At 41.9% G+C, this 18396-nt stretch overlaps 1 protein-coding gene and 1 long non-coding RNA gene across 8 annotated transcripts in view; one reads left to right on the top strand and one right to left on the bottom strand.

Annotated features, from left to right (window-relative positions):
• fam13a (family with sequence similarity 13 member A) overlaps positions 1-18396 on the top strand; it is a 252954-nt gene that overhangs the window by 186163 nt on the left and 48395 nt on the right. For all 6 annotated transcript variants that reach the window (XM_072256425.1, XM_072256424.1, XM_072256427.1 and 3 more), the window contains 4 exons: positions 1000-1041; positions 12548-12589; positions 14254-14433; positions 15728-15929. In XM_072256425.1, the coding sequence (XP_072112526.1) occupies positions 1000-1041; positions 12548-12589; positions 14254-14433; positions 15728-15929 (466 nt within the window). The remainder of the gene's footprint in view (positions 1-999; positions 1042-12547; positions 12590-14253; positions 14434-15727; positions 15930-18396) is intronic.
• Positions 1-18396, bottom strand: part of LOC140196733 (uncharacterized) — a 154414-nt gene that overhangs the window by 114794 nt on the left and 21224 nt on the right. The window lies entirely within an intron of this gene.

The raw sequence follows: 18396 nt of genomic DNA, 5'->3' as shown, positions 1-18396 counted from the left end.
GACTGAAGAGATGATTGTGGACTTTAGGAAGGTATAGGCTGACCACTTCTTGCTGCACAGAAACTCTGTGGAGAGAGTTAGGAGCACCAAGTTTCTGGGAGTGCACATAATGGACAATCTCACTAAGGCCCTCAACACCATCTCTTTAGGCAAGAAAGTACAGCAGCACCACTTCCTGAGGAGAGTGAGGCTCCTTCCCCAACATTCTAGCCAATTTTTACAGGAACACCACTGAAAATCCCCTGACTAGCTGCATCGCCGTCTGGTGCGGGAATTGCAAGGCGCCTGACCGCGAGACCCTACAAAGGATTGTAAGGATTGCTGAGAGGACCATCCGGGTCTCGCTTCTACCTATCCTAGATGTTTATCAGGAGCACTGTGTATGCCGACCCCTTAGCATTAACAAGGATCCCTCCCATCTATCTCACAATTTCCTTAACCCCATCCCACAGGCAGGAGGTTCAGTAGCATTAGGAAAAAGACTGTTAGGATGAGAGACAAATTCTTCCCCCGGACTGCGACCCTACTGAATCCTCTGCCACTGCCCAGGTCTCATTAATATTGAAGCTACAGTAGCAATATACTGTTTGCTTTTTAACTGGTGTCATAAACACTACTTATTGTAAATGTCAATCTTCTGGAATATATTATTTGTTAATTTATTTGTGTTAATATTACTTTAAGTGTTGTGTGTGAGTCATATCTACTGTGTTGTGCACCTTGGTCCAGGGAGGGGCGTTGTTTCGTTTAGTGGTATGCAGTACATGAATGCAGTTGAATGACAATAAACTTGAACTTGTGCAAACTGATGCTGCTTTGTGTCAACAGTGGAGGGAGTGAATGGTTTTAGATAAGGTTCCTATCAAGCAGGATTCTATATCTTGCATGGTGTTGAGCAAGAATTGTTCTCTCTATATATCAAATGCTGACCTAAAAACTGAAAATTCCAGTTTCTGCATTTTTTTCAGAAGGGCTCACACAGTTTCTCTTAAATTTCAGCTCTCAAGATGATGATAGACCAATGTCCCCCTTCTATTTAAGGTAAGGTCTGTCAAGCCATTTTGTCACACTATCACTGATTAGGAATCACATTTGGAAATGTTACAAGGTTTTTTTTTAATTGTCCACAACATGTAGATGGAATTATTAAACCAATTGCTAAAGGAGAGAAATTAATTACATTTATCAAGAAGTTATCAGCTGTACAGCATTGTAAGAGGTTAAATAAAGCTTTTTGGTATCCCGTAAAACTATCACTAAGCTGCAAAGCTTCTGAACCCTGAAGGCAATTGAGTAGATCTGTAATAACAATATTAAACAGGCTGGATAAATGCAGAGAATTGTCCCAAGATATTTCAGAAGAGCATTACTAAACAAAAATCTGCTGGGAAAATTTTGTGTGTAATCTCTGGAACAGAAGCAGCTTTAACAGAATTTAGTTGAGATGTATAATGGAGTCACGAAGTTATACAGCATGGAAGCAGACCCAACTCATCCATGCTGACCAAATTGCTTACCTGAGCAAGTCCCACTTGCCTGCGCGTGACCTACATCCCTCAATCATTGCTGACTAAATTTCTTTCAGTTTGAGCAGCAAAGATAGAACGAAAAGGAAGAAACTGTTTTTCCTTTGTAGAAGGGTCAAAAAACAAGGAGCATAGACTTAAAATAATTGGAGAAAGGAGGAGAGGTGAGATGAGAAAAACAACTTCACCCTGAGAGTGGTGGAGATCTGGAACTCATTCCCTGAAAGAAAGAAATACTCATCACGTTTTAACACTACTTGGACCTGTGCTTAAAGAGCAAGGCTACAGACCCAGTGCTGAGTGGTTGGATTAGGTAGTCCATCATCAATCTGTACAACACCAGGGGCTGAATGGCCTCTTTCTGTGATGCAAGTTACAGTGATTCTGCAAATCCAAGGATAATAATTCAGATGTAAGCTTGGTCCACATAGTAAGGTTTAAAGAGTGTCTTAATGAAGAGAGAGGTGAAGAGGTTTAGTCAGAGAATGCAATATTTATTTTTCATTTTTTTTATTTAGAGATACAGCATGGCACAGACCCTCAAGCCACCCACCAATTTAACCCTTCCCTAATCACAGGGAAATTTATGATGACCAATTAACCTACTAACCGATATGTCTTTAGACGGTGGGAGAACATCAAAGCACCCAGTGGAAACCTATGCATACAAAGGAGGAACATACATACTTTCTTACAGAGGACACTGGAATTGAACTCTGAACTCTGATGCCTGGAGCTGTAATAATGTCGTACAGACCTAGGCATTCTACCTTAGACTATCCAGCAGGCTCGTAAGATCAATGAGTGAATGAAGGAAGGAAGTGATCTTTATCAATGATAAAGCAATTCATGTTAGTTTTCAGGACATCAAGGAGTCAGAAACTTATAACTACTTGAGGTCACTGCTGTAATATAGAAATAGCTACATCTAAACTGTGCACAGTAAATTTCATATAGCACTGTGATAAAGATCAAGTGATGTACTCAGTGAGGTTAGTTGAGGAATGAATGTTGTCAAAGATAATGAGAAAAAAACAGAATACCAGTTTTTATTGAAACAATGGTGTACGAGATTAAAAGAATATTTCTGTGTACTTATTGATAAAAGGGGATGGAAGAACTTACAGCAAAAGCTTTAAAGGGTTAGATAGATGCTGAATCTGGAAGAGATTGTGAGGCTATTTGCAAAGGTCTTCCGGTGAGCTGACACTGATACAATTAGTCAATTCGTCTCTTTTCTTCTGTGTATAGTTTTATGGAGTGGAAATCGGAGCTCAGTGTAAGTAAGAAATACAGATTACAGCAGTCATAAAGTGGACAGCCATTCTGTTAAGGTACTTATTTCATGGTGGCCAACAGCACCAAACATTGGGAACAAGTACCACAGGCACTGGATATTAAAAAATTTTCAAGTAAAAATGACCAAAAATTCCCACCAAAAGTTTCAACCACATTTCTGGTTAATAGTCATATTTAATATTAATAATTAGATAAACATTTAGTCAACAAACCTGTCCTCTTTGAACATTAAAACCAAAAAGACCATTGGCCTTGACTGGTGCCCAGTATGACATGGACACCATAAGGTTTGTGCCATCTTGCTTAAGCACTGGAGTACAGAAATCTTCCATTGCTTAGATTCACAGAAATACGTGAGCAAATATTTTTTGTGCAAACTTTGTATTCTTTGTTTATGCATTCTTCTTGGCTCCAAAAATGTTTGCCAGCAAATGACAAACATATTTTTGCCAACCTTCTATGCAGTTTTGGCTGCCAGTGGATCAACAAGTCAGGTAGAATGATTTACAGGGCCCCTTACTGACACTTGCAGTACTTTTCCAATCATCTTGTATCTTCCAATCACATTTCAGTGCCCATAGCTCATTATTTGTCAGTGCTACGTTTTCTTAGCAGCTATGGATAATTGGATTAGGCACCTCTCAGCAGAAATTCCTTCATTTAATGAGGTTAACAAGTTCATGGGTGAAGTCTGTAAGATTTGTAATCTTAATAAAAGTGGAAGTGTTCCTTGAAATGAAAATCTGTGAACAACACGGAGTGAAAATGACCTTATTAGGAAATGGAGGATTGTGAATTGGGTCCATTGATTTTCACTCCAGATCCTCTATTCCAGTCTCACACACAAGTATGAAAGTTTGTTAAATCTGACCTCGTCAAGGCAAAGAAGCAGGACATTCCTTTTCAATAGTGAGTCGAAGCAGTCTTTTTTAAAACTTGGACAAATTACAAGGCCTTGGTTTTTCATGATGGGGACAGAAAGCACTGCTAAACTTTGAGAGCCTGCAGACAAGTCACACTGTATTTCTTGGCTCCACCTAGACTATTTTATGGGCTATGATCCTTCATTTTTATTGCCTTTATCCCATTCTTTATTTTCAGGGCTTCCCTCCCTCCCTTTCCATACCAACTGTCCTGCTGAAAAGTTCCGAGAATATTTAACTCCTCAACTTTGTGTCCTTTGCAGTCTTGTCAGCATAACGATGATTAAATCACATCCACCTATCCATACTCTTAATTTTGTTAAAAACGCAGGGTTCATTCAGATAAATTTGCTTTTTAGCTATTTTCCCCTGCGCTAATTGGATGCATAGCCATATGTTTTGCATGCTTTATCTCTTCCTCACAGACTGTTGTTATCAATACCTATTTTGCTACTCTGCAGTAATGAACATAGAACAATATAGCACAGGAAAAGGCCCTTTGGCCCACAATGTTGTGCTGAACTAATTAAATTAGTAATGAAATGCCCAACTAAACTAATCCCTTCTGTCTGTGTAATATCTATATCCTTCCATTTCCTGCACATGTATAGGCCTATCTGAGGGCACCTTGAATGCCCCTGTGCCTCCACCAGCACCCCAGGCAGTGCATTCTAGGCACCCATCACTTCCTGTGTATGTAAAAAGAACTTGCCCCACATATCTCCTTTGAGCTTACATCAAGTGCCTGCCCTCTGGTATGAGACATTTCAACCCTGAAAAAAAAAGATGCTGGCTGTCTACTCTTATCCATGCCTCTCATAATTTTAAACCTCTATCAGATCACTCAGAGCATCCACCACTCCATAGCAAACAACCCAAGTTTGTCCAATCTCTCCTTATCGATGCAGCATTCATTTATACCTCTTCTGCACCTTCTCCAAAGCCTCTACATCCTTCGTATAGTGGGCCAATGTATAAAGAATGACCAGAATTGAATGCAATACTGCTAACTAGAGTCTTATAAATGTGCATCATAACTTTCCAACTATTGAACTCAGTTCCTCAACTAATGAAGGCAAGCATACTGTAAGCTTTTTTTTATCCACCCTGTCAATCTGTGTAACCACTGTCAGATAACTGTGAACTTGGACTCCAAGATCCTTTGCTCATTAACAGTGTTAAAGATCTTGCCATGAACGGTGCTCACGAGGAAATCTGCAGATGCTGGAAATTCAAGCAACACACACAAAATGCTGGTGGGACAGGCGAAGTGTTGCCTCACCTAATTCCACGTCCCATTCCCACTCTGATATGTCTATAATTTCATGTCCCATTCCCATTCTGATATGTCTACCTTCCAGGTGAGGCGACACTTCACCTGTGAGTCGGCTGGGGTGATATACTGCGTCCGGTGCTCCCGGTGTGGCCTTCTATATATTGGTGAGACCCAACGCAGACTGGGAGACCGCTTTGCTGAACACCTACGCTCTGTCCGCCAGAGAAAGCAGGATCTCCCAGTGGCCACACATTTTAATTCCACGTCCCATTCCCATTCTGACATGTCTATCCACGGCCTCCTCTACTGTCAAGAAGAAGCCACACTCAGGTTAGAGGAACAACACCTTATATTCTGTTTGGGTAGCATCCAACCTGATGGCATGAACATTGACTTCTCCAACTTCCGTTAATGCCCCTCCTCCCCTTCTTACCCCGTCCATTATTTATTTATTTATCTATCTGTTTGTTTGTTTATTTATTTATTATTTCCTCTCTCTCCCCCCTCCCTTTCTCTTTTTCTCTATCTTTTTTCTCTCTCTGTCCCTCTCACAATAACTCCTTGCATGCTCTCCATCTTCCTATGGTGCTCCCCTCCCCCTTTCTTTCTCCTGTCCCATGATCCTCTCCCTTCTCCAGCCTTGTATCCCCTTTGCCAATCAACTTTCCAGCTCTTAGCTTCATCCCTCCCCCTCCTGTCTTCTCCTATCATTTCGGATCCCCCCTCCCCCTCCCACTTTCAAATCTCTTACTATCTCTTCTTACAGTTAGTCCTGACGAAGGGTCTCAGCCCGAAATGTCGACTGTACTTCTTCCTATAGATGCTGCCTGGCCTGCTGTGTCCCATGAACGGTGTGCTGCCTCTTTACATTTGATCTCCCAAAGTGCAGCACTTCTCAATTGGCCAGATAAAACTCCATCTGCCATTTCTCCAATATCTCTCTACATCTGCAACTGATCTATATCCTGCTATGTGCTTTGCCAATCCTCTGTGCTATCCACAAGACCATCAATCTTTACATCATCTGCAGACTTACTAACCCAGCCATCTACGTTTTCATTCAGGCTATTTATATATGCATATCAGAAACAGAGGAACCAATACTTGCAGTATACCACTAGTTACAGACATCAGCCAGAATAGGTCCCATCAACCACTACTCTCTATCTTCTATGGACAAACCAGTTCTGAATCCAAATGGCTAATTCACCATAGATCCCATGCATCTTAATTTTCTGGATGAGTCTCCTATGAGGGACTTTATCAAAGCCTTACTAAAATTCTGTGCTTTGCATTTAGTCCAACATTACTATCTCTCTTTGAATGACCACTGTTCCAATCTGTTGTCTTGCAAGCCTACTGAAAATCCAAGAAAATGCCAACTGTTGTATGTAATAAATTCAACTTCTGGGATTTTTTCTTCTTCGATTCACAGAAGCTCTACTAACTTGGATTTTGAGATGAGGGGGTTATATCATGAGGTAAAACTAAGCAGGTTGAACCTATACTCAGTGGAGTTTACAAGAATGAGAGGTGAACTTATTGAAATATAAAGATTATGTGCGGGCTTGAAGTGGTCAATGTAGAAGGAATTCTTACTCTATTGGGAACTTGTGAATTCCTACCCACACCCTTGGTTGAGGATGGCTTGCTTTCCCTCCCATTCTGTGGGTGATAATACCAACAGGAATTGCTTAAGTAGATGGATGAATGGTTTGGGAGGTGGTCACCCCTTCTACAATTCCAATTGGGCTTTCCTCTGCTCTTGAGATTCCCAGTGCTCCTGATGCTCTTCGGATTTGTTCAGGAAGGTGCAGGAGTTGCCACAGGTTGCCAGGGATGTCACATATTGTAAAGAAGTTTTGAGAACTTCCTTGAAATCTTTCCTTTCTCTGCCTGGCAATCTCTTGCCATGACAGAGTTCACAGCTCAGGGCCAGGGTAGGAAGTCTGGTATTAAGCATGCAAATGATGTGCCTGATCTGCCCTTGAGAATCAACTGATTGTAATTGGGGCCTTGATGCTGAACATTTTGGCCTTGGATAGGGCACCATCCTATTTATTTGAATTTGAATTTATTTAAATCTTACATATGTCCCACAACGTGAGGGAGTAAAAATCTTTGCGTTATGACTCTGTTGCAATGTACAGACATGTGAATTTATAAGTCTAATGGCTTGTAGAAAGAAGCTGTCCTGTGGCCTGTTGCTCCTGGCTTTAATGCTGCAGTACTGTTTGCCAGACAGAAGTAGCTGAAACAGTTTATGGTTGGGGTGACTGGTGTCACTGATGATCTTCCAGGGCTTCTTTATGCACCTGCTACTGTAAATGTCCTCAGTGGAGGGAAGTTCACATCCATTGATGTAATGGGTTGTCCGTACCACTCTCTGTAATCCCCAGCAATCAATGTTGGTGCAGTTCCTGTACCAGGCGGTGATATAGCCAGTCAGAATGCACTCAAAGTTGCCCCTGTAGAAGGTCTTGAGGATTTGGGTGCTCATGCCAAACTTCTTCAGTTGCCTGAGGTGGAAGAGACACTTGTGCTTTTTTTTAACCACACAGCTGGTGTGTACAATCCAGGCAAGATCTTCAGTGATGTGTATACCGAGGAACTTGAACTGCTCACCCTCTCAAATGCAGTCCCACTGATGTTGATCGGGGCGAGCCTGATTCTATTCCGCCTGTAATCCGCGATCAGCTCTTTTGTTTTTGGGCATTGAGGGAGAGGTTGTTATCTTGGCACCACAGTGTCAGGGTGTCATCCTCTCCTCTGTACGCTGTCTCATCACCACTAGAAGTAAGTCCTGTCAGTGGGTTTGGAACATTTTTCAGAGGCAATGTTGGTATCTTTTCAGTACTTAAGGTTGTTTGTTGTACATTTTAGAAGCATACACAAAGGCAAGAGATCACTGCTGCCCAGTCGACCATGAGCTCTCTGCCAGATTTAAAATCCAGACATTCAGGCAGCCAAAAGTTGTGCTTCCATTCAAGACATACAATTAAAGTTAGAAATGCTTTCTGTTTCCTGGGAACTGTAAGTCAATGATAAAATAACTGGGAGACATGATTTCAGAATAAAGGATCATATAATTAAGATTAAGAGGAATTGCTTTTTTTTTCAGAGGCTTTGAATCTTTGGCTTTCTCTATCAAGAATCAGATTCAGGTTTATTATCACCGGCATGTGTCGTGAAATTTGTTAACTTAGCAGTAGCAGTTCAGTGCAATACATAATAACATAGATAGAATAAATGAATAATTCACTCATTCAATTCCATTAAGTATATATATATATATATATATATATAGAATAGATTAAAAGTAGTGCAAAACAGAAATAATATATATTAAAAAAGTGAGCTCGTGTTAATGGGTTCAATGTCCATTTAGGAATCGTAAAATACTCTGGGAATCCTACACTATTTGTCCTGCTGTCCTTCAGATAAGAGTTCAAATCAAGGCCAAGCATGCTCTTACAGGAATAAGATCCCAGGTTGAAGCAGGTGAAGACAGTGATTGCTGGAGTCTCAACATTGACTTTGATGTTAGTCACTAACCATGTTACGAGGTGCTCACTGTGCTCCACAGTTTCCCACATTACATTGCAAAAGACTGTGTGGCATGTCATGTCAGGAATGTGAAAGAGCTGATGTAAGCAAAATTTAAGCATCTTTCTCCGTGTTTGCTGTTTTACTGCTGTATTCTGCTTTTAGTTGTTTGAGGCTAGTTTACTAGTTCAGATGTCCAAGAACTACTTAACATTGCCTCTCCCATCCTTTAATCAATCATAGTTATAGAGCACAAAATCATTAAATATACTTAAGGTGAAGATAAATACATTTTTAAAGATCGAAGAGTTGAGGTTTATGGGGAACAAGCACCAAGAAAGAGTTGAAGACTGGGACGTATTAGCCAAGATTATATAGAATGGTGGAGCAGGGCTGAAGGGGCCAAATGGCCTGCTCCTGTTTTCTTGTGAATCAGGCCGTTTACTCCTTGAACCTGCATCATTCACTCCACCCATTTTATTCTCCCTAATTCTGGTCGATGTTTAGGAAAATTGACGTTTCCGGTCCTGATGAAGGGTCTCAGCCAGAAATGTCGATTCTATTCCTTTCCATAGTTGCTGCCTAACCTGCTGATTTCCTCCAGTGTTTTGCGTGTGATACTCTGGAGAAAGGAAATGTGTTTTAAAAATAGGAGCCTCCTATGAAGCATTTGACCTGCTGAGTTTACTGGTGTGATTGGTGGGGCAGTCATGCTGAAAGTGCACATTCTGAAAGAGAAAGATTAGGCTGCATCACTTGAATTGCTGGCATTCCATAGATGGAAAGACTCTTTAATTAGTAATTACTTCCTTTGTAAATCACTTATTGTTCCTAATGGTGTGTTCTGGTATCAATTTGCAGAAGTATGTTTAGTGCCAAAGTCAATTGATCTTCATCCTCCATTCTGCCCTCTCTTGAAAATATGCAATCATGTTACCAACAACACTGCTGTAGTTTTATTCCACATGATGCCTATTCGTTTTTGATGCATCAAAAGAAAATGCTTCGGTCATTGAAAACTGGATTTGTCCATTGGAGGAGCTCCACCCCACCCTTGGCTTCCACAGAGTTATACAGCATGAAAGCGAGCCTTTTGACCCAACTTGGCCACGCCGACTTTGGTGTCCACCTGAGCTAGTTGCATGTGCCCACATTTGTCCCATATCTCACAAACCTTTCTTATCCATGTGCTTATCCGAATGTCTTCTAAGTGCTGCTGTTGTACCTGCCTCAACTCCTTCTCCCGGTAGTTTGTTCAATATACACACCAACCTCTATGTAAAGAGTTTGCCCTTTGGGTCCTTTTAGATCTTTCCCCCTCTTGCCTTAGACCCTTGCTGGTTTTTGATTCCCTTTGCCTGGGTAAAAGACTGCTTGTCTGTTCTCCTCATAAGAATATTAAGAAATAGGAGCAGGAGTAGGCCATGCAGCCCACCCCACCATTCAATAAAATCATGGCTGATTGGGCCATGGACTCTGCTCCACCAACCTTCCTTTTCTCCATAACCCTTAATTCCTTTGCTTTGCAAAAATATTATGATGCAGAAATCAGAACAAAATAGAAAATGGTGGAAACAGTTAGCAAGCGAAGCAGCATCTGTGAAAAGAGAAGCAGTTAGCTGTTTTGGCTTTGCGACCCTATAGGGTTTCCCAACCTGGAGTGCACGGACCCTTCCATTAAAGGTAGGGTCCATGGCGTGAAACGGGTTGTATCAGAACAATTCTGATGAATACTCCCTAGACAGAATTAGCTGTTTCCCTTTCCATAAATTCTGCTTGACCTGCTGAGTGTTTCCAGAATTGTCTATTTCTATTCCTTTTTAAAAAGATAGCCTGGCTCAGATTTGGACTGTTTCCCAGGTACACCCACTATCTGTGCAGAATCAGTCAGCTTCTACTCCTATTTGTATGGAGACATAAAATGGTACAGCACAGGAATAGGCCATTCAACCCACCATATCCATGCTAACCTTTCTACTCATGTACTCTGAATTGCCCACATTAGAACCTATCCTCTATGCCCGATAGGTGTTTCTTAAATCTGTAGTGACAGCAGAAGCCACAGGGCTGATCAACCTTTTGCCCAGTGCTGAGGACTCTAGTGAGCTGCTGTTGGGGGCCTATACCCCAGTAGGGGTAATAGGGTTAGAAGAAGAAGACAATTTATCTGTGATTATCATAATTCTTATACTTCGATCATCATACGTCAGCCTCCTTAGCTCCAGAGAAAAGAATCCCAGCCTGTGCAATCTCCTCCCATAATAAAAAGCCTTCCAATCCGGGAAGCATTCTGGTGCATCTCTTCTGTGATCTCTCCTGCACAGTCATATCCTCTTAAAAAGTGACAACTAGAAAGGGACTTCCTGCACAGTACTTCCAAGTGTGATCTGACTAGTGTTTTGTAAAGTTTGACTATAATGTCCCACCTCTTTTATTCAATGTCCTGACCTGTGAAGGCACCCTGACCACCTGTATTGTCACTTCCAGGGAACTATGGACTTGAGCCCTTAGTTCCCTGGATTCATCAAGACTCTTCAACACAGGTTTGACTGTATTTGTCCCACCCTTGTTTGACTTTCCAAAATGCATCACCTCTTACTCGCCAGGGTTGAATGCCATCTACCAATTCTTGACCCAACTTTCCAACTAATCTGCATACTTCTGCAGCCTGAACCAACCTTCCTCAATAACCACAACACCAACTCCTGTGTCATCCACAAGTTTACTAATCTCTCCTATATTCACATTCAAGTCATTAATGTACTGTATGTCACAAACAAGTCGGGTCCCACCAGTAATCCCTGTTGTCTGCCAGGCTCAGATTTCCAATCACCGTCCTCTGCCTCATTTTCCTTCCCCAATTGAAAACACACCACAACCCCATTCCTCTCTGTCACCCATCCACCAATATCTCATTCATATTAACATGATACACCCTTTAAGCTTGCATAATAAGCAGGAAGATGGGAATAACTAAGAAGCAGCCTGGTTTTATCAGCAATGACTGTGCCCAAGTAGTTGACAATAAGGTGTGTAGGGTTGGGCCAGGCATATGTATACTCTGACAGCTTGATTTATTTATATAAAGTATAAGGTAAAATATTTTTCCACCTCTCCTCTTAGTCTGATTTTACTTTGTAAGCTATGATGCAGCAAGAAATGTGACAAGAGCCAGAAGCTCGGCCAGTGTGGGCAAGAAATGAGCATCTTCTATTAACAAAGAAAGGAACCTGTAAAATGATGGGAATGCGCAATGGGTCAGGCAGCATCTGTGGAGGGAGAAACTTGGAACTTGTATTTCACAGAACAAAATTTTCGTTATACCCTTTCGTCTGATGAAAGGTTGCTGATGTGAAGCATTAGTTCTTTGTTTTTCTTAGCACAGGTGGTATACCACCTGAATATTTCCTGCATTTTTCTTTTTTTTTGGAGGAGGGCTTTCAGCTTCTGCAGCCTTTTGCTTTTCAACGAAAAAGTGAGACTTGGGTTTTCCCTGAAATATTCCAGGCACTTGTCAGTCCTGGATGCACATTTTTACTGCTGTAATGTAGGAAACGCAGTGGCCAGTATGTGAACACCAAGCTCTCAACCAGCATTATGATAAAGAACAGATAATATGCTTAAACCTTTTTATTAATGGATAAACGTTGTTATTTAAGGGATAACTGTTGGGCAGGAGTTTTGGGGAATGTCACAACTTTTTTGCTTCTAAATAGTTCCTGAGGATAATATCCAAATTCACACCCCCTGACAGTGAGGGACTTCTATATTATTTTAGAGTATCAGTGTATAGAGTTTTGTGGTATAGTCTCTGGGTGAGGCTTGAACCTACAACTTTCTGATTCTGAACTGGGGCAAGGTGACCTCTTACCTCTAAATCACTATAATCAGTTTATCTTTACTTTCTGTCTCTGTCTCCCTGTTTCTCATTTTCCTGATGCTCCACTGATCTAATTTGCATTTTCTTGTTATTACAGCACCCATGTGTCACCAATCAACAACAATTCATCAGCCGGGGAGTAAGTTGATGGCATTTTTTTTAAATTATAGAATTGGTGTACCCAACAAAATTGAGCTTGAAGTGGGTATAGGATTAGATTAATGGATGAGCTCTTTCAAATGGCTGTCATAGCCACAATGGTCTATTTCCCAACCCTAAGGATCTTTGACAAAATTTCCTAACACACTCCTCTCTGACCCTCCCAAATGTGAGCAGATTCACCTGCTCTACCCTCATTTTCAGTGGTGTTGAATTACTTGAGCAAAAGGCCAGCACTGAAACAGTGGGCTGAATGTCTTTCACTTGGCTTCTACCAGAGAGACACTGTATTCCCCCACCCCACTTCATTGAGTCGCTACCAAATCTGCTATCAAATCGGCATTGCTTTTCCACAACCCCCCACCCACTTCTTCCACCGCCATTCAGTGGCTAAGTAAATGAGCAAATATTCACGAATGAAACAGCTATATTGAAAAGGTTCCCAGACTCGGAGTTTGATTGAACCACATGTACTGGCAAGTTTCCAGTTTGCTGCTGTCCTGGGTCAAAACTGAAACCATCCCAGAATGTCAAATGCAGTAAACTAGTGTCAGTTCAATGATGTCAGCAGTGGGCACACTGTCTTGGGTAGGAAATATCATGACTAAAACCTTAGGGAGAGTCTAAGTCACCTGAAGCCTGTTTGTGAATTGAAGGCACAATGATGCCTGGTAATGTGCATTGTCATCAAACTCTGCATATCTGTGTAATGCATGACCAAGCACATGAACTCAGTCAGTTCACTTTCTGAGAGGGCATCGTTAATGTTTCATGCTTTTAGATTATCGCGCAAGCATTCTTTGCTGACAAGAGGCTATCTCTTGACTGCAGATTAGGAGGCTAAAGTACATCGTAGGGAGAGGTGTATAAGTGAAACAGAAAGAAGCAAGGAGGTCATGGGAACTTCAGTGGCCTGGAGAGGGAAAGCAGCAGCTGCGCCATTGTGCCCACTCATCCAACCCTCAACCCCCAACCCCCACCCCCATCCACTGTGGCTCGATAAATGGAACCTGGAAGCAAGATTGGGACAGATATCAGGTCAAAGATCAAAGAACTTCTGCCATTTTCACTGGAAGAGAAATTGCTTCATTACTGCCCGGTGTCAACCCTCCTATCTACTGTCTTGACTCTGGGTTGTCCTGTCTCCTTTAGTACCAAATGCATTAGGTGTTGTCTTAACTTTTGCAAATTAACTTATTCGGTCTCTGCTGAAAGAGTTGTATGTTCACACAGAAGGGAGTTACTAATAACAATTAAACCCTTTTGGATATTTGGTTGTGTGTGTGTGTGTGTGTGTGCATTTGTACTTCTGAACATGTGAGAGTGTGCATGGTTCTATGCTTGTAGAGTATGTGTGCAAATGAATTCATTTGTAAGTGAATACACATGTTTTTCTATCATGGATAAGTTAGTGTGCTTGCTTGAACATGTTGCATGTGTATATGTGCAACATATACTTAAAGTGTAATTGCCTGGGTGAGTGTTTTTAAAAATAGCTGGTACTGAAGTACAGACTTGTGCATAAAAGGTATATTTTTGGGTGATGTAAGGTGGAAATTGGGAAATGTCAGGTGACTGAGATCATGATTAGGATTTTGGGAGGATATTTAGACTGCAGCTCAGCGGCTGTGTGTGTGTCTGCAGCTTTATAGAGAGGACCATCCGGTCAGCAGTGGAACAACACCTCTTTGACAGTCATGGCAGTGGAGGTCAAAGCCCGGAGGAATCTGAATCAGGGACATCGTTATTGAGTGCGGTGGGCTGTGCGAGACAGAGGAGGAGACATCTGAAGGAACAGGATGAACCCTGGAGAAGCAGAGAAACGTATGGCTATCTTAGTTCCTATCAATGCATTTGACGGAACATTTTATCAGAACACTTGAAATAAATCATGATTGACTCCTTAATGTAAATACTCTTACTGCATTATGTATAAAGCTATGTTTTATATTATATACACGTGTATGTAATATGTGTATTTTTTATCCATGTGTGGTGTCAACATAGACCAGCAAAACATAATTCATTGAACAGGGCTGATTTGATGCTGGCTGTTCTCCATGTGCTTAGAGCAAAACTGACACTATAAACTGATACTCTCCAGAGTGTCAATTTAATTTCCACTAATTATTAAATGTAGGGCATAGCAACTCTCCCAAAAACCCATCCCAATTTCCCCTTCCTCTCCCTTCCACCCTCTCCTTAAGCCCTATACAGATTAACCCTCAACGAGACTCTGGACATCTGCTGTATAATCTCCCTTTCTTCTCCACCGGAAGGAAAGACCAACACTCCATTAGTTGTTTTTTCAGACTGTACTGTAGGTTTGCTGATGTGTATCTGAACCCCTGCTCCTTCATAGCCCTCTGGTATGTGACCATTAAATAAAATGTCCCTCTCTGATCCAAAAGTGCATGGTCTCACACTTACTGACATTGAACCCCATCTGCCCTAGTTTTGTCCGCTCAGTTCATCAATCACTGGCCACTTTGGAACTTTCCTGCTCCTGTCTCTACAGTTGTATCTCCTATCTCAGTAATTATGCTTCAAGGGACTAGAAGATGTTTGCGATATAGAAGTGGATGCTCTGGGATTGTCTTGGGAATTTCTGGGCGACAGAGTTTAAGGTGATTAGAGGAAAGTACAGGTGGGCTGTCAGAGGGAAGTTTTTCCACAGAGAGTGGGGTGTGTGTGTGTGTGTGTGTGGACTGGCCTGCAGGGGTGGTGATAGAGGCAGACACATTAAGGGCATTTAAAAAACTCCTAGATAGACATATGACGATAGAAAAATGTAAGATTGCAAAGGAAGGAGGATTAAATTGACCCTAGAGTAGGTTAAAAGGTCAGTACGTGACGATGAGTTTACAGCACAACATCGCGGGCCGCAGGGCCTGTACTGTGCAGGAATGTTCTATGTTCTAAAGTGACAGCAGCCTATAAGGGGAGGTTTAGATGCTGGATATTATTATGAAAAAAGACAATTTGTTGTTTGAAATGACACTGGAGACATGATGGGCAGAGAAACAGCAGCACCATCAGCAGATGTTCCAAACCCCCTCGAGCTGCTCTGTTTCATGAGATGCCTTTGTAGTTGGTTCAAACCTGCTGTGCTCCACAGGGATGACATCAACAAAGAGAATATTCCTTCAGCGTTCAGTGGTAATGAGGAGAACCGATCGGGGCTCGTGGAACCTTCGCAGCAAGGTGACAAAAAGCTAAAGGAAACTAACAGCAGCTACATTGAGGAAGGCATGAAGCCGAAGAGGCAGAAATCAAGTTGCAAACTCTCCGAACTCAACAAGAACCAGGATTCTCCAATGGTACGTTTCACATTTTCCCCACCCCACCATCTTGCTCAATAGCGTATTCTGAAATTTCTTGGAGGGGCTGCAATGTTCCTAGTGTCCTGCTTTTATTATGTAGAAGAGGACCATTCAGCCCATCATGTGTATGCTGGCTCTAAGTATTTTTGCCTATCTTATTCCCTCACTTATTTTCCTGTAACCTACTCGCCCCCAAATTCTCCTGCTATACGCCAGCTAGAGTAACTGGGGTCCATTAATTTACTAACCAGCATGTGTTTGGGAGATGGAGGGAAACCAGAGCATCAGGAGGAATCCATGTTGACTTGTAGGTCAGCACAACATCATGGGATGTACTCTTCTATGTTCTAACTCAAGGAGAGCAGATTTGATACCTCTGAGGCCTGATAAAGCACAAGTGTGAAATGCACATTGTACTGCCTTTCCAAAGTTCAGTTTGTCTGACCCTAACCCCACCTAGGCAGCCCAGTAAGCAACTCTCAACCAAAGTGTACTTTTGTTTCTTAGTACAGTTCAGTGTGCTGGTTGGGTAGGAGAAGATGAAGCCTTTGAAACATAATCCTTTCTGAAGGTTTTTATGAAACATTAATGCCTTCCGTGGCACAAGAGTAGATTGTCGGTTCTATAAGTGCTTCCTCATGTTTAATACAAGTGTTACTTCACAGCAAAGATATATGGTAATTAACCCAGTCCCTTCTCTATGCAGATCACTAACATTTTGCTCCCTACCACCAACACCCCTTTAGCCATCACTTTCTTCAACTTCTCCTCCTGCAGATTTCTGTAAAGTGGATGAATAAATAGTTACCTTTCACACTGTGAAAATGCCTGAATAATAAACTTTTGCAGATTTGGCTTGCTTGTGGAGCTGTCATTTGACCCTACTTAATTTTAGACTTAATTTGATGTCATGCTTCACAATATCAACTCCCGCTGGAGGAGCTGTACACAGAACACAGTATGGGCCCATTGGCTCACGATGTTGTGCCGAGTTATATAAACATACTCCACCGTCACACTAATCCTTCCCTCCCATACATCCCATAACCTCTTCCAACATCTATCCCTGTGCTTAACAGTCTCTTAAATGTCCCTATTGTATCAACCTTGACCACCACCTGGCACTGTGTTCCAGGCACCCAGCATTCAATCAGAATCAGATTTAATAACACTGGCATATGTCGTGAAAATTGTTGTTTTGCAACAGCAGTACATGTCAATACATAATAATAAAAAACTAAATTATAATAAGAAGCATATTTTTAAAAATTAAGATAAGCTGTGCACCAAGAGAGGAAAATAAATTGAGGTAGTGTACATGGGTTCAGTGTTGATTTAGAAATCTGGTGGCAGTTTGGAAGAAGCTGTTGCTGAAGTGCTGAGTGTGTCTGCAGGCTCCTGTACTTCCTCCTTGATGGTAGCAATGAGAAGATGGTTATCCTGGTTGATGGGGATCTTTAATCATGGTTGTTGCCTTTTTGAGGCTTCGCCTTTTGAAGATGTCCTCGATGCTGGGGAGGCTAGTGTCCATGATAGAACTGGCTGTGCACAATTTTCTGATCCTGTGCAGTTGCCCCTCTATACCAAACAATGATGTAACCAGTTAGAATGCTCTCCATGGTACATACATGGAAATTTGCAAGAGTCTTTGGTGTCATACCATATCTCCTCACATTTCTGATGCAATATAGTCAGTGGTGTGCCATCTTGGTAATTGCATCATTATGTTGGGCCCAGGCTAGATCTTCGGAGATGATGAAACCCAGGACTTGAAATTGCTCACACTTTTCACTGCTGATCCCTCGATGCTGAGGAGGCTGGTGCCCATGATGGAGCTGGCTGAGTTCACAAATTTCTGCAGCTTTTTCAGAGCCTGTGCAGTGGCTCCTCCATACCAGCTGATGATGCAACCAGTTAGAATACGCTCCATGGTACAAACCTATATCTGTAGACATTTTTGAGAGTCTTGGGTGTCATACCAAGTCTCTTCAAACTCCAGATGAAATATAGCCGCCATTTTGCCTACATTGTAATTGCATCGATATGTTGGGCCCAGGATAGATCTTCAGCGATGTTGATATGCTCACCCTTTTCAGTGCTGCTCCCTCGATGAGGACTGGTGTGTGTTCCCTTAACTTCCACTTCCTGTAGTTCACAAACAATTCCTTGGTGCAGGGTTGTTGTTACGACACCACTCAACCAGCTGATCAATTTCACTCCTGTACACCTCCTTGTCACCATCTGAAATTCTGCCTACAATAATTGTGTCATTAGCAAATTTATAGGTGCCGATTGAGCTGTGCCTAGCCACATAATTGTGAGTGTATAGAGAGGAGAGTAGTGGGTTAAGTTGATTATCAGTGAGGAGGAGATGTCATTTCTGATCTACTGTGACTGGTCTCCCAGTAGGAAGCGTAAGGTTCAGTTGCAGAGTGAGGTACAGAGGCCCAGGTTTTAGACCATA

Source organism: Mobula birostris, chromosome 4 (genome assembly GCF_030028105.1).
Source record: "Mobula birostris isolate sMobBir1 chromosome 4, sMobBir1.hap1, whole genome shotgun sequence".
Taxonomy (NCBI): Eukaryota; Metazoa; Chordata; class Chondrichthyes; order Myliobatiformes; family Myliobatidae; genus Mobula; species Mobula birostris.
Note: the sequence above shows the minus strand (reverse complement) of the source record. Positions and strands in the feature narration are given on the sequence as shown.